General features: G+C 33.2%; 1 protein-coding gene across 7 annotated transcripts in view; it reads right to left on the reverse strand.

Moving 5' to 3' along the window:
• The window catches only part of ASCC3 (activating signal cointegrator 1 complex subunit 3), a 336,407-nt gene that overhangs the window by 165,576 nt on the left and 145,578 nt on the right, over positions 1–25,253 (reverse strand). For 6 of the 7 annotated variants that reach the window (XM_038554805.1, XM_038554806.1, XM_038554804.1 and 3 more), the window contains 2 exons: positions 23,724–23,900; positions 20,889–20,960 (listed from right to left, as the gene is read on the reverse strand). In XM_038554805.1, the coding sequence (XP_038410733.1) occupies positions 20,889–20,960; positions 23,724–23,900 (249 nt within the window). The remainder of the gene's footprint in view (positions 1–20,888; positions 20,961–23,723; positions 23,901–25,253) is intronic. The other variant, XM_038554808.1, reaches the window with a different exon arrangement.

Below are 25,253 nucleotides of genomic sequence, written 5' to 3' on the forward strand. Positions count from 1 at the left end.
TCATATTGATTATATAGTTTAATATGACTTTACATTATGTTTTCAAAGATATATCAATTTGGACTGTAATTATGGAGAAACCCGAAGAATTTAAAACACACAGATTGACACCCATTTCTTAAAAATGTGAAAAAAAGAATTTTTTAAAATTGAAAGATCATATGCTTTCTGAAAAGAATTTTTTGAAAAATTTCATCACTAAAAATTATTAGGTTGCTCTAGATTTTTCACACATACTATTGATGATTTCCTCAGGCCAGATTTTTCAGGGGGAATTTACAAGCATGTTCTCTACATTCTTTTCTCTTTGCAGGGCAATAACAGATTAAATTAAAATGTCAATTTTGTGGGGGTAAAGACAATGAAGGGGAAGTAAAAAGGCCAAGGTTCTAGTTTCAATTGCAAAGCTTTATTAGATGCCTGGCTTTGGGCATATTATGAGGCTTAGTTTTGTCATCTGTAATAAGAAGGTGAACTAGTGAACTTCAAGATACTTTTCATAAATTCAATGATGAAGCAAACATAATGACAATCTACCAAATGTTGTCTTTAAAATACTTTCCATCTGAAATAAAATTATTTGGGAATTGATAAGAAGATGATAAAAATATGGTTTAATAAGCACACCTATAATTAAGGGAAAAAAGTACTATCCGTCTTAACTTTCAAGTAAGTAATACCTTTCCACAGGATTTTTGGAAATGATTCAAATTATAATGATAGAATATTTATATCATGGTATGAACTTAAAGATGACTATGAAGTATATTTTTATATCATATATGATATTAACAAATTTGTGACACACCTAGAACTGCTTTTATGTAAAAAAAAGCATTTAAATTTTAAAGTTTATTTTTTTTTGGATTTTTATGTAAAAAACATTTACACAAATCAACAAGCTGAGGGGTGTTAAATTTTGGTCAATGGAGTAAAGACAGCAAGAACTGTGCAACTCTCTGTGTACAGAGTTCACAATTAGTGAGGATGACCCACAGCACCGGAGAGAAGGTGCTCTGAAAAGGTGTACCCTCTATTTACTGGCTTAACAATAGTTTCTAGAGCTGGTGCAGCATTTTCAGTTACAGGCCTGTCTTATCTATACAAAAATGTGACACTGTACCTGCTTTTAGTGATGGAGGGGTCATAGCTGCCTGATGAATAAAAGATATTACATCAGAAAACTTAAAGACTACCTCGTTCAGCCAGTGTATCCGATTAGAATCCAAGCTGGCATTCAAAGCTCATAAGGGAAAACCACTGGTTTGCTAGGTTAAATGGATACATGACCAAGTAGAAGACCAAATCCCACCTCTACAAGAACAACAAAATTGATATTCCATACATGAAAGATCAGCCTAGCTGGTATCATGAGAATAGAAACTACTAATCCTTATGCAAATTATGAAAAACTAATGCTGTAGGACAGTGGTTTAAAAGCTTTTTGGCTGTGGAATTCTTTCTTCCAAAAAACTCTATTATAGGGATCCCTGGGTGGCGCAGCGGTTTGGCGCCTGCCTTTGGCCCAGGGCGCGATCCTGGAGACCCGGGATCGAATCCCACGTCGGGCTCCCGGTGCATGGAGCCTGCTTCTCCCTCTGCCTGTGTCTCTGCCTCATTCTCTCTCTCTCTCTCTGTGACTATCACAAATAAATAAAAATTTAAAAAAATATTTAAAAAAAAAACTCTATTATAGCAGCTCTCTCTCTCTCTCTCTCTCTCTCTCTCTCTCTAAATGGACCGGAGAGATCAAAATCTCATTTCTTCCTTCCTCCAAAACAGCATACCTTTCCCACTCCCAACATCATGAGAGCAATTCCTGTGGCGCTTCAGAGCACTGTGGAGGAGGTGCTTTATAAAGAACTCATCTAGTTGAAAGGAACTGTTCAACACTCTACTTCCTTTTGTTAAAAGTTTGTGAAAATCTTAATTTTTTGTTATTTTTTTAAGATTTATTTATTCATTCATGAGAGACACACAGAGAGAGCGAGGCAGAGACATAGGCAGAGGGAGAAGCAGGCTCCTCGCAGCGAGCCCAATGTACGACTCGATCCCGGATCCTGAGATCACGCCCTGAGCGGAAGGCGGACGCTCAACCTCTAAGCCACCCAGGTGTCCCGAAAGTTGAAAACTTCTAAAATCCCATCATCTCTCTCATTCTTCTGGATGGTATTTTAGGAAAGCAGTGAAAATAATCATTTTAAAAACAAAATACTTTTGCCGGTTTCTTAATACTATTCTCTACTAAAAAGAAACCAGGTTGGCAGAAATGGTGAATTCAGATTCTGGGACAAAGGTATGTCAAAAGGGCAAAGAAGCCAGCTTGAAGGGGCTCTCAACTGCCAAATTTGGCTAACAAGGTTATCAAAGGAAGTGATACAATAATGGATTATGACCCATTGAATAAAGTAAGAATCCAAGTCAATAGAAAAGCAAATTAATAAATAGGAGAGAGGAACAGCTCTTCCTTACATGCAGTGGAATTGAAGGAATGACAGAGTTAGAAACTCATTAAAGATGCTAAAATGAGTGGATAAAAGTTAATTATGAAATCTGTACATTTACATTTTATGCATAGTCATTTGATTAACCTTTGTTTCCCTCATCAGATTATAAGCAACACTAATGCAGTGTCTCTTTCTGTTTTGTCTTCAGTATAGTCTCTGGCACACACAAATATTCAATAAATATTTGATGACAATTGGCAGTAATATCTTAGTTTAGCTTTAAAAATCATTCTGTTCAATACCTAGATTGATGACTCAAATATAGGTCATGTGCTAAAAGAAAGTGTAGCAGTTTCTGTTCTGGGCACTTTACCCACTGAGCTTATACCTTAAGAGGCCAATATAATACAGAAGGAGGACCCAAATCCTTAATCATTCTCAGTAAAGTTTTTAAGTCTAGAATCTTATTTCCATTTTAAAATTTCAGGCTAATTGTAAGCATGAAAAGATTATAAGTGTCATTAATTTTTAAAAATTCATAAAGACATATAAGTGAAAAAAAATTAAGGAACATATATTGAAGCGAACCTACTTGTAATGATTAATGATGAAGTTCTAAAATTTCAAGCACTCTGATTTCAGGTTGTATCAAAGATGTTCTCAAATATGACTAAAATCTGAATGATGTGACCCAAACTACACTGCTAATTAGTCTCCACAGTACAAATGTGGATCAGCTTAATTAATTGCTAAACCCAGGTCAATTCAATAAAGGCTGCTAAGACAGAATAAAGAATCTTCAGTACGTTATAGTATCACACACAGAAAAATATTTTACTGACCTCTGTGACAATCCAAATTGCATTGACATTTGTTATTGACAGCCCCAAAATAGCAACATTTATTCTGTAGAGCAAATTAAGCAAGACTAGCTAGTCTATTACTATGCAAATAAAATTCATTAGTAAGCTAACAATTTCATTTCTACAGATGCCACTGGACTTCAAGACCTTTTATTATTCAATGTTGTAAGATGTTCCGGACTGAATCCAATTTCAGTAAAATAACAACATCAAATGTATTTTTAAGCCTTCTAACAGTATTTTTCATTTCTTTTCTTAGATAATAATCACTATTTATAATTCTTAAACACCCAGCTGTGCACTTAATATTCTCAAATAACATACTTGAGGAGATTCTTCCTAAAAGAATATACTTTCAAAAATGTATTTTGGCAGTCAAAAAAATCATACTAAACCAATATATTCTCAATCAAATTTCTTGGCTAGATTATTAAAACTACTGCGATAAAGGAAAAAAAATCACAAATTATAATTTGTCTCAGATTGGCTCTTAACTGTCTTTATTTTCTTAGGCTATTTAATATTTGAAAAACACCTCAGTTCTCCACAAATCTGTTCTGTACTCTTCAGTGAACTCTGTTCATTAAGAAAAAAAAAAATAGAGAACGAGAAGAAAAAAAAGAAAAAAAAGATCTATCTATAATCTTACAGTTGAGATAGTTACACTACACTTAAAAAAAGGCACATTGCCATTTGACCATCCAGTAAGCCATTTAAGTTGATTTGGCCTTTCCTCCATATGATTTCAAAAATATAGCTATTAGGCAAAATAAATCAGATGCCACAGTCAGAAAATTGAGATCTTTGTTCATGGACAACAAGATAAAAAGACTATTGGAGAGAATATGCAATGCGGGTAAATTCACAAAGTTTTTATTCTTTTTCTAGATTTTTTTTTTCTACCTCCCCTCCCCCAAGTAGACAGCAGTAGTAGACACCAGATTACTATCTTTCGAGGCTGGTTTAATATAATACATATCATTTCCAGAAACCTAGGTCTTGCTGGAAAAGAATCCTCCTTGAAACTCTTGGTATAAGAAAATGGTCAGGGTCATTTGAGAAATGGATAGTGAAGTGCTCTAATGGCAGAGAATGTCTCCACTCCCCCAAAGCCATTTTATCCCATTTTAGAGGGAGTGTAGAGGTTCCTTTCTAATCTCTCAAGGAGACAACTACTTATGTTCCAGGGTAGAAGTCTTCCTTTCCTTCTTCAAGAGGGTATCTGTTTATATTCTAAAGTAAAAGATAAGGTCCTTGGATCACTTGGTCTACTTTCTCTCTTCCCTCCTCATCTCTCTACCCTTCCTCCCTTTCTCCCTTCTTATTCCTCTCCCTCTTCTTCCTTCCTCTCTTTCTTTCTTTCTCTCTATCCTGTCCCTATGTCCCCCCACCCCTCACCAGAGGGGAGGACAGATAGATGCGCCAGCAACAACTATACATATAACTCAAATTTCATAATTTTGTAGCTCATCTCCCATGGTGTAACCCATATACATAGAAGTACCAGCTCTTACCCATATTGCCCTGTGGGAATCTAGGGAGGAGGGACTAACATGATGCTCTGTGAATTAATATAAGGTCTGTTCGAAGTGTCTCCTGTTTCTTTTTGTGAGCTTGTGTGTGTGTAAAATATATAATGAAGTTAGCTCAGACCCTCCTTAAGACTTAACAGGTCTCTAATCATATTTCAAGAGCAGCCAATAATTTGAATGTTGTAGTCTGGAAATGCCCATTTTATTTGCCAGAATATTCTTAGAGCTCTATTTCCTATCTACTCATTTATAAAAACAGAAAAAACAATAAGATTCAAGACTGTTATCCCCTTAAAAACAGAATCCTGATTTATAATATTATCTGTAGACACATAATTTCTTTCTTCTCACCCCTTCTCAAATATGCTACAAAAAAAAAAAAAAAGACAACAACAACAACAACAACAACAACATGATAAAAACCCCAGCTATAGACAAGACAGTAAAAAGCTGCAATGGTTAATTGAGTTTGAATATTCCCCACCCTTGTATATGCTTTGAACAAATACATGAATAGTTTAAACAGATTTTCCTGGGGCACAAAATTTTAAACTTAGCTTTAATAAAAATACTGTTCGTTTAATTTTATCAAAAGAGGGTTATAAAAGTGTAGTCAACAAATGCTTATAGTGGTAACTAAACTTATTAAACATATCTACCAAATGCTTACAAATCCAAATATCAGCTGGAAACTAGTTAATAAAGAGATTTAATATATCATTTTCTAAAATAAAATAAATAGCTGTCAAATTAACTTCTGACAATTTATTGTGAAATATTCTGGCTGGCTAGCTAGAGAATTTTCTATGGTGTTATTATAAAAAAACAGAAAAATGATTACAAGTAGTCAAACATTTTTTTAGTATCCCAACTCTACATTGTTAACTGTTACTTAAATAACAATATAAATAATTCAAATACTAGTCTAGAATGCACATGTATGTAAATAGGTTCTGGTTTTAACAGAATAAAAATACTGAATATACAAAGTGTTTGACAGACTTGCATACTATAAAACAAACTAAATGCTTATTTTATCTTATTTAACCAATAATTATGTACTTAACTGTAATTTAAAAAAGTCACATCAATAAATTACCAAATAATCTAACAAATTCATTTCCTAAATCTGGAATATTTTATTTAAAACAGTTATAGATCTATATGAAATCTTTAGGTAACAAAATTTATAAATTATATATTACCTTTTATGTAAAACATGCAGTTATGTCAGAAAATAAACATTTATACAATGGGTACATGCATAAAGCATATACACAATAGTAGTTATTGCTATTTTCATGCAAGATATTCTAGAGGAGGAAAACAAATTGAGAGGAAAATTATACAACAATATGGTTAAAAAAATAGTAACCAGTAAGAGGGCAAAAACAATTTGTACTACCTTCACGTTTTGCTACTTTACACATGAAGAAGGGCACCAGGAATGAGAAAATTGATAGAAAAGTTACTATTTTCTATAAGGAAGTTATAATGATCAAGCACTTAAAAAATAGAGATTATCTACAACTATATAATGGATGAAATGGATGGAACATAAACTTCACCTTGCAGTTTTGAGTTGGTACATATGTTCCCCAGTGTTCAACAATGTATCTAATAGAAATAAAATGAGTTGCAGGAAAATAAAATTATTTATTTTGCTTCTAATTTTTTCCAGGATTACAGAGAGCATTATTTTTTCTTTTGATCCTCTGGTTAAGTATTGATGGTTTGTGTAAGGATAGATCTAAATTTAGTTTATACCCTCAAAGTATCTAAACATCATTATGAAATTGTTTCACTGTGCTCTGTCAATTTTTGCTGTAAATTCCAGAAATCATTAATTGCCAATGTAAAAAAGTGCAAATTCCTCAAGATATGTGCATGAACTTGTATTAGTCTGAACGTACCAGAAAACTGAATACATTTCAGGGATAGGAGGTACTGGAGGTAAAGTGAGGAGAGGGACAAGTAATTCATTATTCATTAGACTTTTCTTTTTGTACCTTTATGTTAATTCACTTGTTACAAGAATGTAATATTTCAGTAGCATTAAAATCCTCAAAGAATTAGGGAAAAAATGTTAACAGCAATAAAGGAATAATGCAATACTAATATTCTTCATTAAGAATATTCCCTTGCAAATGAAGAAAATACTACAAAGTTAATAAAGGAACTGTTATATATAAAATTTCAAGAATATAATTGAGTACCCTTATGGTAAGCTGTATTTCAGAAAAATGAAAATTTTCTCTATTCTCTTAGAAATTTAAAATTTTAAAAGAGTTCAAAAGTTATTTCTCTAGGACTTAATGAATAGAAATAAAAGAACGGAAGAAATACATTAACTTCAAATAACGGTGGTACAAATGATGTCTCTATCATGAAAAATAGCTAAGTCACATGGAATCTCAAATTAGGAGAAAAGGAGATCATTTAATACATCTAACAGAAAAGACTATAACTAGATGAAGTAATATTAAGAATAAGTTTATATAATGAAACACTGTAAAGGAGAATACCAACATTCTTTCACCATTCTTTACAGCTAACCCTGGGGAGGAGGGATTTCCTTAAGGTAATCAAAGCATCCTTTGATGTCATTCAACATCTCCAGGTTGTTCTACTCTCTGATTGGACATTCAGCTTACTGTAGAACTAAATGATTATTTTCTCGATCTTTCCTGAAGTTAGTTGCCTCCCAAATTCTTTAAGAATTACTTCCGACTTGTAAAGACCACCATATCTCCCATTCATTTATTCATCAAACATTATCTGTGCACCAAATGTGCTCCAGGTACTGGTGAGGCCATGACAATACAGGGATGAGCTAGACCATAGTTAGCTATTTTCTTTTTCTTTATGAGACTAGTACCTTATAATAAAAAGTAGCAGCAACCAAAACCAGTCAGAAAAAATGTAAGACTATAGTCAGACATTTGAAGATGTAGGCTATGCTATTATATAGTTCACAATAGAGAGGCGAAAGAGTAAGGGAGGAATACAAAGGTTTCTTTAACAAAGATAAAATCTGAAGAATTTAACATAGGATAACTAGGCAGAGAATAAGGAAAGATGTGTGAAACAGAGGGAAAAATTATGCAAAAGTTCAGAGGTAAACAGAAAAGCATCTCTATGATCAGTATCTGAAAGAAGGCTAGGAAGACGGGAAGTAGGAAATGAGGGAAAGAGCTAGAAGAAGGTAAAGGCCAGAAAATATAGGGACCCCCAAACTCTTTTAAAGCAGCTTGAAGCATTCAAGTGTCATCTTGGAGCTGTATTTTGAAAAGATCATGCTAGCCGGTTGCAGTGTCCAGAGCAGCCAGAGGAGGGCCAGAATGAATACGGGTAGAGTAATCAAGAGGTGGCTAGAATAGTCCATAGAAAACATGATGGTTACTTGGATTAGATGATGGAAGCGACAGTGCAGGAGAAGGAGGGGATGGAGAAAAATGAGCAGATTTGAAAGACACTTAGGTAAAAAGGGCAAGTGTTAACGAAGGATTAGAAATGAGAACAAGGGAGAGTTAGCTGACAAGGACATCTTATGGAACTAAGTCTATAGTTATGCTGTTCACTAAACCAAGAAATAATGGATGGAATACCATTCATTTAGGGTGAAAATTTTATGAATTGAGTTTGGACATAACCACATTTCAGATGTTCTTAAAGTAGGTATGGCTAAAATTTTAACTACTAAATTTATAATTATAATTTATAATGAAAACTCATATTATACCACTGCCATAGAGAGAATTTCTGGTTATTATACCAGACAGTGCTATAATATGAAAATTCATCAGTTATAATTATAAATTTAGTAGTTAAAATTTTTAAATTGGACATTATGGCTCAGGAACACTAATTTCTTAGCACTATCAGCTGTCAGGTTGATCCTATGATCACAACACTATATATTTTATACAAGACTACTTTAGGAACATGGAAAATTATGTTGACCTAGGCACACTGCTGTTAGCCTTCCAGAGGCCAAAGCCAAAGAGTTTTAACTAAACATTAAGGCAAAGCAGAGCTTGATACATCCTTAATAAAAGTTTCTTTAAAATTGTCTGATGACAGTAGCTCGTACTTCAGAATAAAATAATTGAGGGATTTCCGAGAGATTATAGAAGTGAAAGTAGGTATAAATGCTAATTTCTCTTTGTTCTTTTTTCCCCCTGGCTCTTAGAAAAGTTTTCTTGTTTCTCTTTGGTCATCTTCTTTCTTTAATTTGTAAGTTTTTCCTTATCTACCTGGTTTGTTCCCAACTGTTCTTAAATTTAGCACCACTTCTTGTTTCATCCTATCCCATTTATGGCCTTTATAGAAATAACTCTTATCTTTATGTTCCCAACCCAGACCTCTTTTCTGAGCTTTATTTTTTTTAATTTTTATTTTTTTTAAAGATTTTATTTATTTATTCATGAGACACAGAGAGAGGGAGAGGCAGAAACAGAGGTAGAGGGAGAAGCAGGCTCCATGCAGGGAGCCTGATGAGGGACTCAATCCCGAGACCATGGGATCACGCCCTGAGCTGAACAGATGCTCAACCGCGGAGCCAACGAGGTGCCCCTTTGTGAGTTTTAGATACCATATTATCCTGCCTACCCATTCCTCTTGGGTATCTGAAATGTATGTCCAAGCCCAAAAGTGAAGATTTCGTGAATGTTCTTTTAAATTTTCTTGTAGTTAAAAAAACTCCTGAACTGGAGTGCCTGGTGGATCAGTTGGTTAGGTGTCTGACTATTGGTTTTGGCTCAGGTCATGAACTCATGGTTGGAAATCAAGGCTGGAGTGAAACTCTGTGTTCAGCGGGGTATCTGCTTGAGATTCCTCTCTTCCTTTAATCTCTGCCTCTGCCCCCTCCCAACTTGCATGCACTCTCTCTCTCTAAATAAATAAAATCTTAAAAAAAAATGAAAACACTGAACTCTTCTGTTAATAGTATTTTTACTGGTAAAATAAATTTTTAATGGTAAAGATGAAGGAGGACTATATTTAATTCTTGTGCTCATAATGTCTCCTCCTTAATAATCTTGCCTTTATGTTTCTTTGGGAATATGTCTCAATTTGGGAGGAGAGAATGAAGAAGGTAGTACTCAATTCACAAAGAAGTCATACTAAACAAATCTAACATGACATTAGATTTGTTTATCTAATGTTTACCTAATGTTAGATTTGTTTATTTTAATGTTCCAATCTCGGAACATTGGTACAGAGAATTAGAGAGATGCTTGTATTTGGAAGAAGAAAACTTCTTTAGGCAAAAAGGCCAATGGAAAGTTCCATTATCAAAGTTAGCATAATGAAATTTGTTTCAGTTGTAAGCGATTATTTTTTATGGAAACTAAGCAGTGATAAGCAAAAATAATTCCCCTCAAGTAGTAAAAAGTTAAATTAATGCAAATTTAGTAGTAAATTTTTAAGGGTGATTTCTTATTAGAAACAGAAATATCTACTAAAAAGTTATAAACAATGAAGAGAAAGGAAACAAGGCATACATCAGAATAAGGAAAAGCTGATATTAAGTTATCCAAGACTGAAGGAAATCTTTTTCCTCTTTAAAGCTGCAAAACCTTTTATTCTTGAAACTGTGAGTAGGTTTTGAGTAGGCTACTAAATAAGGATGCTAACTTTTTGGATAATGTAAAAAGAGAACAAGTTAACTTACTGATAAGTATGCCATAATCTCTGAGACAGTTTCTAATTTCTTTTTTTTTTTTTATCACTGTAACAAAGCTTATGTATAACGAGAAAAATCTCAATAGGGTTAAGACATCAATTATTTTCCCATTCTGGAAGTTACGCAGGAGGAGGGGAATTATTAGCAGGAATGATAAAGCTGTACTTGCATTTGGTAACACAAAGAGAAGCTTACAAATGAGACGTCTCATTAGTTTGAGCAGATGGATCAAAATTAAAGGCTGAATCGCCAACTTTTAATTTCCCAATAGCCAAGAAGACTTGAAGTCTTGCAGAGTATGACTGTTGAAAAGTCAACATGAAAAGATTTTCTCCATCTGTCATCACACATGCTTGAGTGGAACACAACTGCCTCCTACTGTTTTTAATACTTTTAAGGAAAAGCTGCACAGAAAATCTATTAAGTACATGAGCACAAAAGTTTAGATGATTAGTATACTGAAACCCATGGAATAGTATGACCAGAGACTATCAGTATGGATTTTGAACACAAAATTTGCTCTATTCTAATTTAATCTAAATGACAAGGAACAAAATAAATTTCTTTGTATATTTAAGAGGAAACTGTTAATGTTTAGCATAAAAACTATCCATTTGCCTGAGAGTTATATTTTCCACTTTTTAAAAAATGGACACTTAAGTCAGTGTTACTAATAATGGTCTGCAAAGTTGCTTCTCTGATTAAAATAATTAGGGAAACCACAATTGGGGAGAAAATCCAAAATACTAAACAACTTGTAGGCAAGAAAACAAACAAAATGTCACTGGAAGGATCTTGTTGTCAGGGAGGGGGGGGCACGAGGTGGTAGTGGGGAAAATTCAATTGATTTTCCTGGAGTAGAATACACTTTCAGTTACTAATTACTATATATTTACTGCTGAGACGTATTTAAAAGGCAACAAAGTAAAGCTGAAGTTTGTTAGGTACATAGTCCCACAAGAAATAACTTATGTTCCCTTAAAAACAAGGAAAAGCATAATTACTGAATATGTAGTTGTCTACTTCATAGCAAAGCACTAATACAGTTATTTATAACCATAACTGAGTTCTAGAAGCAAAGATCTCTATACACACACACACACACACACACACACACACATATAATTTACTCTATAACAAAACATTTAAACACAAGTTTCTCAGAATGAAGCACATATAGATAGACCTTTCAGTCATCTGAACCAGGGAGAAGAATATAACTGAAGAGTTAATTTGGGTGCCGGATTTTAAATTTTAAAAAAATTTTTTTAAATTTATTTATGATAGTCACAGAGAGAGAGAGAGAGAAGAGAGAGGCAGAGACAGGCAGAGGGAGAAGCAGGCTCCATGCACCGGGAGCCCGACGTGGAATTCGATCCCGGGTCTCCAGGATCCCGCCCTGGGCCAAAGGCAGGTGCTAAACTGCTGTGCCACCCAGGGATCCCCTGGGTACCTGGATTTTAGATGATAAGGTAAAAAGACTGTTAAATCATATGTTTTTCATTTTCTGACAGATGGATACAAATTCATTTGTTGAAATTTATTAGGTGGAACCTTATATAAAGACAGTGACCGAGATAACATTATAGTCAACTTTAATTGGGGGAAGAAATACAATTCAGATACGTTAATCTTTTGGGAAGTTCTTTGATAACCCTTATAGTAAAAGTAGAAGACCACACCTTAGTGAAGGTATGTCTTTAAGGAGCTAAAAAAGGGAAAAAATAATCCAGTGAGAGTGGGGAGGGGGACACGGGTTTTCTAAGTCCCTGAAAACAAACTTTCCACATAAGCCTCAGTAACCAAGGGTAACTGTGAAATAGGAATTCTCGTGTGATGGATTAATTCAAAGATTGTTAGCTTTGTTGAAATAAGTATCCACCTCAGCTTCCAAAATCATAATGTATAATAGGCTTCCTTTCTAAGTATCTTCCTTGCAATTTGAGTTCTGGACATATTATGAAGGCAATCAGTAGAAGCTGCCATATATTAAGCTAAATGAACTTACAGACCAAATAGTACTTGACAGAGCAACTTGCAAATATAAGAGTGATCTTTTTGAAAAGACTGAAACAGAAAAAGATTTTAGTTTTGAGCAACTTTTTCAGTTACATCTACATAATATATATAATAAAGAAATGAAAAAATGGAGTTCTGTTTTCAAATTATGTTACATAAGAGCTCTTGATATGATTACATTAATATAAGACTACACTGACAAATCAGTACTTATAATCTGAAGGTACTGGTCTAGGCAATACTAGCAAAATTAGAAGCAAATATCAACCAATGTGTTGTAGTCCTGATACATTTCATACTTCCCATCATCCCCATCTCACTAAGGATGTTAAATTTTTGGAAGATGAGGAAATTTGTCACAATCAAAGTGTATTTACCGGAGAGACCTGACAGATAAGACACTATACTAGGAACTTAACTAATAGTATGTTCTTGTAGTCCACTTTTACTTTGTGGGACCTGTCCTACTGGAACACAAAACCTAAAAGGACATCATTGCATAGAACATACTGATTAAAATTTTAAGTAGGACATCTTTAACTGTTTATTTGCATTTTTTGTTTATTTGTATTTTAATGTTAATGTTTCTATTTAAAGTTCTGTCATATTTTTAGATAGATAAAATATAATAGAGAAACTACAGGAATAACTGAAAAAATAGATAGGAAATTAAAGGAATAAAATGCATTTAAAAAAAATGAAAGGACTTAACCAACAAAAACTCTGGATGACAGAATTAGTAGTGACTCTTTCCCCCTCTCATTTTTGCTTTTTGGTATGTCCAAAAGTTAAATTTGTTCAAATTCTTTTTCCCCTCCCAAGCTCTTTTATATTAATTCTATTTAAACTACACTTTAAAAATGCAATTATAGGGGTGCCTGTGGCTCAGTCAGTAGTGTCTAACTCTTGATTTTGGCTCAGATCATGATCTCAGTGTTGTGAGATCGAGCCCCACATCAGGCCCTGCAATGGATATGGAGGCTGATTAGCATTCTCTCTCCCACCTCTCTTCCTTTCACTGCTGTCTCTCTCTCTTAAAAAAAAAAAAAAAAAAAAAAAAAAATTACAAAGGTCAAAGACCACATGGTCAGAATTATGAAGCAAAAAACACAGGGGAGAATAGGTTTTTCTCATTCAAAGTGAATGCACACCCAAAGCAAAGCATGAACAATACAATATGCAAAAATGTATTTTTGTAATCATGATTTAAAATAGTTGCTAATTAATAAAAAAGCTCATTGGCATGATACCACTTTTTTATTTGCCTTAAAACTGTAAAACAAATTCAAAATAGTAAACACAGCAGATCATAATCTTATATCACATTACACTGATAGAACTTTTCAGAAAAACATGGCATTAAGTTTCTAAAATCCTACATAGGTCTGCTATGACCATGAAGTATTACAACCGATTCAGAATGTATAATAGGATCAGGTGGTAAGACCACAAATTGTAGCCATTTGTGCCATAATTCCATTTTAGGAAATTTATCCTGAGTAAATGTTTCAACAGAAAAAATAACAGGCAAAAAATATCACCATTACAGTAGCACTATCTTTAATAACAGAAAATTGCAAACACTGAAAACACTCACTAATGTAGGAATAACCAGTAATAGAGGAAAAGCTAATGTCAGCTTAACAGCAAAGGAGCAGTATAAAGTTCTGAAGACGCTGTGGGCTTTTTATCAACACAAAGATGTAGTTTTCAGTGTTGGTATAAGCCTTTACTAGCTCTATGTAATAGCTCGAGAAGCTGCTTAACATGTTGTAAATTCATTTTCTCTTTTAACAAAAGGAGGTCATAATGCTTATAACTGAAGGTTGGGAAGATTAAAAGTAGAAAGAGACTCACATAATGTCTGAAGCTTACAAACTGAATAAAAACTCTCTTCCTCTCTTTACAGACATTAAAATTGTTAGGATCATGCAGAAACAATGAAAAACATTCAGTATTCATTAAAGAAAGCAGTGAAAACAAACCTGTATATACAGTAATAATTTGGTAATGGATTAAAATGAATAATTAAGTTTTAGTGAACAAAATTGAATGCTACATGTGCAATTGGATAAAAAATGAGTAGTGGGTGTATATAAAAATTACAATAATCATCTTAAAATGATAAAATAATAGTGAAACTCTATAAATTTTCCTTAGTGTTATTTTATTATTATAATTTTAAAAAGTAAAAGAGATATATAAGTTTTCTACAGAACTTAAGAAAGTCCTACTATTATGCTTATTATGGAAAATAAACATCAGCACTAATCATTCAAAAACATAAATTAAACCTGACTTTGGGGACGCCTGAGTAGCTCAGCGGTTGGGCTCTCTACCTTCGGCTCAGGGCATGATCCCGAAGTCCAGGATAGAGTCCCACATCGGGCTCCTTGTGGGGAGCCTGCTTCTCCCTTTGTCTGTGTCTTTGCCTCTCTCACTCTCTCTCTGTATCTCTCATGAATAAATAAATAAAAATCTTTAAAAAAAAAAAACAACAACCTGACTTTGTAGGGAACCTGAATAGCCTGAAGAGGGCCATAGTTATCCTGCTTTAATTCTTATTTGGAAAGAGGCACAGATCTGGACACAATCCCTGATCTCGAAGTGTGTTTCTGTGGGCTCTCAAATTGCAATCATACTCTACACAATCACCCACGGTACATTTTTAGCTAGGCAGGAATGCAGGGGAAGAGAGCTAGGAGGTTATGCATCCTTAAAAGGCTGGCAATTGTCAATGCCTATGACATGCACACAAAAGGTAGGGAGGTAATGCCTCAGCTTTGCACATGCTCCATTCAGGCTCCTCATGTCCTAGAGTAGCAGCCACTGGTCACCTGAAGTCTCCCCTGGGGTTTCCCATCCAACTCTGTCCTTTCTAAACAGAAAGCCAGTGCTGTGAACCCAGCCCTCCATCCCAACTTGTCCTTTTAGAATTTATAACTGCAAGTGCGTGCCCTGTGGTAGCCTTCTTTTTGAAAAGTAATGTGCTATACAACTTCCATACTAAGAATGAAAGGAATGGCAGTAAGATCTCATCTCTACTGACCAAACACCCTCAGCCAGCACACTTTATGAATTGATTCCTAGGAGGACATGTTAGCCTCTGTAACAGTGAAAGAAGAGGAAATAATCTTCCTAGGATCTTTTAAGTTACAACATCTACTTGGAGTTTTACTTACTTACAATAGAAGATACAACTACTGCTCTTTCCAACATTTAGGAATAAGGGTGCATTTTATTCTTTAAAGAAATATTTTGTTTTATTGTTTTATTTTATTTTTTTTTAAGATTTTATTTATTTATGTGACAGAGAGAGAGAAAGAGAGAGAGCACAAGCAAGGGGAGGAGCAGAAGAAGAGGGAGAAGCAGACTGTTGAGCAGGGAGCCTGATGCAGGGTTCAATCCCAGGACCATCGGATCATGACCTGAGTTGAAGGCAGATGCTCAACTGACTGAGCCACCCAGGTGCCCCTAAATAAATATTTTATAACGTAAGATTTTGTAATGTAATGAAAAAAGGCAGGAATAACATAACAAATACAATTAAAGAACAATTATAAACATCATGATAAAGGCAAATAATGTTACAAAGAGTAGTTCCTAACCTGTAGTTCCTAAGGCCCCCAATAGTTACAGTACTGGCAGTAATGGCATTATTAAGCCATTTACTTTTATTAGTATTTACAGTTATGTTCATTTATGTACATATATGTTTATATAATTTATTAGTCTCACCAGAAATAATTCACAAAAACTCCTTTTTTTATTCTTATTTTTATTCTAAAAGAAGTGATTTATTTCTATTAAAAGCAATCTTGTGTTCCAAAGTAATGAAACAAGTATCTACTCATCTGGTCATTAAGTGCTAACTGTAATGGAAGGAAAATGATTGTTTTAATTTAATTTTAATTCTAGAGGTAACACTAACATTCCTCCCAGTGGTGTCTTTAATGCTATATTTTTTATAGCATTTTTAAAACTATTCAAAAGGGGTAGTAAGTATTTTCCTGACTAGAGCCAAAATATGTCTATTTATATGTTCCATACACAGTAAAGTATTTATAGTTTAATTTCCATTATTTTAAAAGAAAAAAAATCTTTAAGAGTTCGCTTTTATAATGAAATTTATCATGGATTAGAAAAAAGTTTTCCTGTGATAGAAATCCTATCATGATTAAAAATTATGGAAAAAAATAATGTTTTCTTACCATTCATACTTAAATGGAGATCCAAAATAGCTCACAATGTTGAAGAGCAAAGTTGGAGGATAATACTACCTGACTTCACTACATAGATACAATAATCAAAACACTCTAGTATAGGCTAAAGAATATCTAAACAAATGGAAAAGAACAGAGAACCTAGAAAGAAGCCATAAATACAGCCAACTGATCTTTGAAAAATGAACAAAGGTGATAAAATGGAGCACAGACAGTCTTTTCAACAAATGGTGCTGAAACAACTGGATGGCCACATGCAAAAATAAATAATCTAGACATGGACCTTACACCCTTCCCAAAATGTAACTCAAAACCAATCATAGGTCTAAATGCAACCATAAAACTCCTATATAGGTGAAAATCTAGGTGACTTTGGATGTGGTGATGCCTTTTTGGACAACACCAAAGGCACAATCCATGAGATAACTGATGAGCTGGATTCCACAGCTCATTAAATCCAGCTCATTAATCATTTAATTTGGAATGATCATCATCATTTAATTTGAAATTTAATTACAAATTAAAAACCCACTCTGTAAGAGACAATGAAGAGAAAACAAGAAGACAAGTCACAGACTGGGAAATATTTGCAAAAGACACATCTGATAAATGACTTTAATCCAAAGTATACAAAGAACTCTTAAAACTCAAGAAAAAGAAAATTAACAATCTGATTTTAAAATGGCCAAAGACCTAAACAGACAATTCCCCAAAGATTATAGACAGATAGAAAATAGGCATATGAAAATATGTTCAACATCATTTGTCATAGGGAAATGAAAGTTAAAACAAGAAAATAACACTACACACCTCTTAGAATGGCCAAAATACTGACATCATCAAATGCTAATAAGGCTATGGAGCAACAGGAATTCTTGTTCACTGGTGGTGAGAATGCAAAATGGTATATATAACTTCGGAAGATAGTATGGAAGTTTTTTTTTTTTTATTTAAAGATCTTTTAAATTTTTTTTTTTTTTTTTAATGATAGTCACAAAGAGAGAGAGGCAGAGACACAGGTAGAGGGAGAAGCAGGCTCCATGCAGGGAGCCCGATATGGGATTCAATCCTGGGTCTCCAGGATCGCGCCCTGGGCCAAAGGCAGGCACCAAACCGCTGCGCCACCCAGGGATCCCTTTTATTTAAAGATCTTATTTATTTATGACACACACACGCAGAGAGAGAGGGGCAGAGACACAGGCAGAGGGAGAAGCAGGCTCCATGCAGGGAGCCTGAAACGGGACTCGATCCCAGGTCTCCAGGATCAGGCCCTGCGCTGAAGGTGGTGCTAAACCACTGAGCCACCCAGGCTGCCCAGTATGGAAGTTTCTTACAAAACTACACATACTCTAACGATATGATCCAGTAATCACATTCCTTGGTATTTATCTAAAGAAGCTGTTCACCTAAGTCCACACAAAACCCAAACCCATTCACAGTTATTTATAGCAGCTTTATTCATAAGTGCCAGAACTGGCAGCAATCAAGATGTCATTCAGTATGCAAATAAACAGTAGTATATCCAGACAGTGGAGTATTACTCAGTACTAAAAAGAATAAGCTATCAAGTCCTGAAAAACTTCAGATATTGTGAAAAAACCAATATGAAAAGGTTATAAACTGTATGACATTCTGGAAAAGGTAGAACTACAGAGGAATTAAAAAGATTTAAAAGGTCAGTGGTATCCAGGGATAAATGAGAAAGAATGACAAACAGGCTGAACAGAGAGGGTTTTTAAGGCAATGAAATTATTTTGTTTGACACTATAATGGTGGATGCATACATGCCTATTATACATGCATGCATGCATGCCATTATACATTTGTCCAAACCTAGAGAACAGAGTGAACACTCTTGAACATCAAGAGTGAACCCTAAGGTAAAATATGGACTTTAGGTGATATTGACATGTCAATGTAGGTTTACTGACTGAAATAAATCCACTCTTGTGTAGAATGTTGATAGTGGGGGAAGCTGTACATATGTGAGAGCAGTCATTTCACTATAAGAACTCTACCTTCCACTCAATTTTGCTGTAAACTCAAAATTGCTCTAAAAAAGAATATCTTTTTTTTAAAATTCAATGGAGAAAACATTTAAATATTTATTTAACATTTTTTAATATAATGTATACAAATAGGTTTTAAGGATTCCACAGTCACATTCCTTAGCCTATAATGCAGTTTAAATTTTCAGCAGTATAAAAGTTAGAAATAAAAGTCCACGGCAGTAATATCTACTTGATTACACTGAATTTTTCTTGTTCTTTTACAAAGAAGGCACAGATATTGATGGCTATACGGGATATTTCTTTCTTTTAGGATTTTCACTGAAATGCTGTCAAAACTTTATCTACATAACATTTTAGTATTATCAGATTCACTACAAATAAATCCTGTGAGGCAATCTAGAACAGGGAAAACAGGCCACATGCAGTTGCTGCTTGTTTCAGTAAATAAAGTCTTATTGAAATACCGCTGTGTCCAATTGTTCATTACTGTTCATGGCTGCTTTCATGTTACAACAGCACAACTGAGTAGCTACAACAAAGAATATAAGGGCAGCAAAGCCTAAATTATTTACTATGTGGCCCTTCACATAAAAAGTTTCCTGGCTCCTGACTAAGAAAAAGTAGTTGGTATTTGGTAAGATTTTCTTTCTTTTCTTTTTCTTTTTTTTTTTTTTTTAAAGATTTTATTCATTTATTCATGAGAGACATGAGAGAGAGAGAGAGAGAGAGAGAGAGGTGCAGAGACACAGGCAGAGGGAGAAACAGGCTCCATGTAGGTAGCCTGATGTGGGACTTGGTCCCGGAACTCCAGTCTCACGTCCTGGGCTGAAGGCAAGTGCTAAACCGCTGGGCCACCCAGGCTGCCCAAGATTTTCGATTGCAGAAAGAATATTGGGCATTACCATTTCTTTATTTGTACATAAAAAATAATGCAATTCATAAAGATGTTTTCTAATGAGGACCAAAAAAATACACTGATATAAAATAAATGCCCATAGAGTGATAATGACACACAGTTAGTGGAGACTCTACACTCACATGGAAGGAATTTATAACTGCACTAGTAAAATGATGGAAACATGTTACTTTATTTTGCAAAACACCTCATTTTCCTCATCTTTCAAATGATGATAATAATACCTGCCTAATTCAGTGAAAATAATGTAAGATAATTTCAGCAGTTTCAGACATTTGCTAATCATTAGGAAAGGTAAGTCACTGATATCATATAATTAAATCATAATTTCTTTTCCCTAAAAGTTATTCTTAAACCTAAGGACATTCTCTTGAGATTAGCTAGAAATCTGATTTTAAAACTATTTTTTTTTAAATGGCAAAGTGCATCAAAGATGCTCAGTGGGCAGTGTTCCATGGCTGCACGTTTAATTCATCTTTGATTTGTTTATATACTGGGGCTTGAAACAAGATTTAGTCTGGAAAAAAAGGATTTCAGTGCTCTTAAAACAAATCTAAAAACCAAAGGACCAGAAAGTATTTAATTTTATGTGTCATAAACAGCTAATAACACAGAAAAAAAAATCCACAATAAAATAAAATGATCCAAACAACAATATACAATTGGGCAATGATTAAGTTTTATATAAGCAATTATTATCATTCCACTTTTTCTTTAACAATCTTGACTGGAGAATTTTGAACAATGGAGTTTAAAAATAAAACTGCCTAATTTCTAAGCACAATAAAACAATATAAAACTTTATTATATATATTTAAGTTGATACTGCTTCATGAAAACAATAAGAATAATAAAACGTCTCATGTTTTTACATTATGTAAAAAAATACAGATTAAAATTTTTGAGGTATGAAAGAAGACTGCGCTATTCAAAAAGATTAAAAAAAAAAAAGAAATGTAAAGGATGAAATTCTTTTCTCTCTTATTTATTGAATGGCAAACAAAATAGCAATGACCTATCAATATTGGGAGGATAATACTATCTGAATATTTTATGACTTATATGGCTAACCACTGAACTAAAGAATTATTAAGAAATAAAACCTCCCAGTCATTATCTCAGAATTCAAGAGCATAACAATAAATTTAACCATTTAGTATTCTCTAAAAACAAGCTAAAATAAAGTGTACCTGGTGTCCAGCCTTTACTTGCTTCAAAACACTTTCGTAGCATACTTCGTCCATGTTATTCAACTGTTGTATCTTAAGGTTTTTAAAACACAAATAATATAAAACGAAGCCATTATAAACTTTATAACTACTGACAAAACTCTGCAGATTTTAAGGCATTTTTTTCCCTTTCAGATTAACCAGAATGCAGAAGCAACAAATTCCATATGAATACTTAGTATGTAACAGTCTAATAAAAAACAATCTAGTTTAGAAGTACAAATAAAAACCTCATATATTCAGAGTACCAACTTTCTAAGTGTGCCAAGTTTTTTAAAGACAACTTTAAGGATAATATACTAGTTGTAGATATTGTAGAATGATTTTAAAGTTCTTTTCACTGTCTTTTCTTGGGAAGCCCATTCTTCAGGCTGTTTTTCTTCTATTTCATTCTATAAACTACAGAGCTTTCCTGTGGAATTCTCAAAATCATGAGAACAGTACTAGTAGAATGCCATGGTAAATAAAGCTGAACTTGAAGGAACCATATTGTTTCTGTAATATATATGGAGAGCAGTAGATATTTTTCTACTACAGAAATGTTTTTTAGATTAATTGGAAATTTAATATTAAATTCATGAGTTAAGAAACGGTCTCATTTTCTCATTTAATGACAAGGAAAACTTCCAACCAAAAAGGTAAGACGGTTAATCCAAAGGAATAGGCATGTGATCCAGCCTGCATCATTTATTAAGAATGTGGAGGGGATGAAAATGTCATACATATCTGAAATGACTACAATTTAGACTTTTTGCTTTAATAAAGTAAATGTTTTATCATTCTGTTACTCTTATGACTTGTGGTGACTACGTAAAATGAGGATAATCAGAAGATAATTTACTCTCCTTTAATGATTCAAAAACAACTTCAGCTTGCAATAATTTTTTCAGCATACTTTGGGTTGAGTTCTGGCCAAAGCCATTATTTCAAATTAGAGGTGTCAGGCACACCATTTTCCTATATTCTTTCATGACAACTAAATCACATCACGTGCTTCTGAATGAAACTCTGAGGAGCCTACAAGGATTTCCTTTCATACAAGATGACAAATTAATAACTAGTTAGTAAATATATTAAACAACACCCTAGGGAAATGCTTAATGGTTACCAACTGTGTATTTCACTAAGAGTAAAAATAATATTCTGTTTAGTAAGACAAAAAAAAATATGTAATACATATAATTAGCTTACTATTTACAGTATGCAAGATATGTACAAGGTTTTTCTAATTTTGCCAAACTTGTAAACTTTCAAAATAATTATGATGGTTTATGACCTGATGTCATTTCTTTTATGATTATAATGCTTATTATGGTGAAAATACTTTGAATTTAATTAGCTTTAAGTGATTTACCAATTTATATGATACAATTTACAAAAAAAAGTTTAAAATGTCTAAAAAGCATCTGAAAAATTTTTATTTGTATCTATCTGATAACTACCTATCATTTAAATTATAAAGCTATAAAAATAGCTCTACATGTGTTCTAAAGAAACATTAAAATATACTAAATAATCAAATATAGTGACTGAAAAAAAGCAAATGATACCGAAAAGCAATTGAAATAATTAATGATAAACTATGTACATCATAACAATTACCATATCATGAACTATCATTTTGGCCATACGTCTGAAATGGCTCCCTACAAGATATCTTACTTTGATACATTGTAAATGGAGCATAGACACTACTGTAGTGAGAGTCACTTCTGGTATTTTTTAGCTTAGTATTTTATTTGTAATAGTGTAAGGTAAAATGACCCTACTTTACTAATAAAATTCTTTTTAGACAAGTAATGCAAAACATTAAAGACCAAGGCTGACATAATAACACATGATTCCATCTTATTTTCTCTTATAAAGAGGTCTTATGGCATGAATTTTCTCTTAAACCTATTTCTTCTCCAGAAAAGAAAGTGTCATTAAAATATAAAATGCATAAATTTAGAGCAAAGTAAAATATTCCTTCACGATATTATCAAGGTCTAAAATAATCCCTCTAATAGTGTAAATGCTATATAAGTAATACCATAAACAAACTTTTAAAAGCATTATAAGGAATTTCAGAAATGCCACATATATATAGTCAATATGGTAATTATAAAACATTAAAAGTAAAATAGAACACCTCCATTAATAGTTGCTACTAGGAATTATTTTTCAATTGCATAAAACGTATTTTTTTATTTTAGAGGAATATCATATCATAATGTGTATTATTTGTTTAATGAGCCTTTTATATTTCTTTTTTTTTTTTTTTTTTTTTTTTTTTTAATTTTTATTTATTTATGATAGTCACAGAGAGAGAGAGGCAGAGACACAGGCAGAGGGAGAAGCAGGCTCCATGCACCGGGAGCCCGATGTGGGATTCGATCCCGGGTCTCCAGGATCATGCCCTGGGCCAAAGGCAGGCGCCAAACCACTGCGCCACCCAGGGATCCCGCCTTTTATATTTCATACTAGCCTTCAATCATATCAAAATAACTTTTTGAAATTTATAACCTTATATATAACTTGTATTCTTAGCTAAAAATACAAAATATACATTGATAACAGTAACACACACTATAAGCAACTTCTTTTCGAAGGAGTTATTTTACTACATATTGTTTTTTTTTTTTTTTAACTTTTTTTTTTATTTTTTTTTACTACATATTGTTAAGGAAGTGTGCTTTTTGTCTAAGATGTTTAATTTGTAATCTTACAAATTAGGTCTTTTAGAGAAATCTCAAGCATTAAACAACACAGCAACAAAACAGTTTTAGAAAAGTATATTATTTTAAAAAATTTTACCTTATTTGCACTTTTAACTCCCAGAAATGTCTGTCCAAGAGGAACTGGTCGGAAACGGCCATCAAAGTAGAAAAGTCCAATGCAAGGATTAACATGTAAAAATGTAGCAACATCGAGGTAGTTGGGTAAGGTTGCAGACAGCCCAAGAATCCTTATCATACTCTGTGTGGATTCCACCTACAAGGGTTATATTATTGAATGTATGACATAGATTGAACCCATTTGGATTTTTACAGGCTTTGAAATCAGTTTTAATAAACAGAGAGTATGAAACATTTATAACAGAACAAGATCTCCCCCCAAATATGTATTAACAACACATAGTTAAAAGACAAATAATATGAAAGAGAACTGTCCTAAACCTGGGCATTAAGAGTAATATAAAATAATTAAGAATGTAATTTTAGTAGATTTCCTGAGCTATTTTAGTAGATTTTCTGAAAATCCTACTAGTTAAATGTTTATTTATTTTTTCTAAAAATGTAATAAGGATAAGTGACATACACAGATTAGATTTTAAATAAGTTTTACCAATTTATAATTTCAGGTGCTAAAAACACAAAAACATAAAAGTCTAAGCAAGGTAAAATATTTCTAGTCTTTTACAAATTTAAATTTAAAATGCATGACATTTGCATGACAAATATTTGAAACTATGTGTACATATACATTTAATGAAAAGTTATTTCCAAGGCATACACTGATTGATGGATTGATACTGGTTTAAGAGGCAGGGAGGGGAAAAGGAAGAAGAGAGAATCTTAAGCAGGCTCCATGCCCAGCACAGAGTATGATGCAAGGCTCAATCTCACGACCTCTGAGATCATGACTTGAGTCAAAATTAAAAGTTGGATGCCTAACTGACTGAGCTACACAGGTGCTCCTCCAGGGACCTTTTAGAAAAATTCTTGAAGACTCATTTATAAAATCAGTATTTTCTTTCCCTAATATAGATTGCTTACTTAGTCCATAATTCTTTACCTATTATACAGTATTCCTTTTATCATAGTAACATATAGTTGAGCATATCAGTAAAACAAATGAATTTCTGAGAAACAAACACAACTATTCATCATCACAGAGGAAAAGTTTTCAAATTGACTTAACAAATTATTATTAAACACTTTATATTAAAATACTTTTATATTTATAATAGAGAAAGTTTGATTGCATGGGATAATTAGCCAAAACTTGGGAAAAAATTACAAACTACTCAAAAAATGTATTGAGCCACAATTTTTGTTCATTGGTATAGTGTAATACTCTCATTTTGTTTCTGAGCATTACCAATAACCTTGGTTTAATTTGTTCACCAACTATCTACTAAGCTCTTACAGACAAGGCACAGTGCCAAAAGAGTGGGACCTTAGAGTCTACATGCAATAATGACACAAAACATTGTGATGTGTCCTATTAATAGCAGCACTTTCTAAAAACTGTGAGAATAATGGAGAGGGGTCACTAATTAAACCCAGGTAAGTCAGGGAAGGCGTGCTGAGTATAGGTAATGGTTGCTAGCATTCTAGATTG

Source organism: Canis lupus, chromosome 12, assembly GCF_011100685.1.
Source record: "Canis lupus familiaris isolate Mischka breed German Shepherd chromosome 12, alternate assembly UU_Cfam_GSD_1.0, whole genome shotgun sequence".
Classification (NCBI taxonomy): domain Eukaryota; kingdom Metazoa; phylum Chordata; class Mammalia; order Carnivora; family Canidae; genus Canis; species Canis lupus.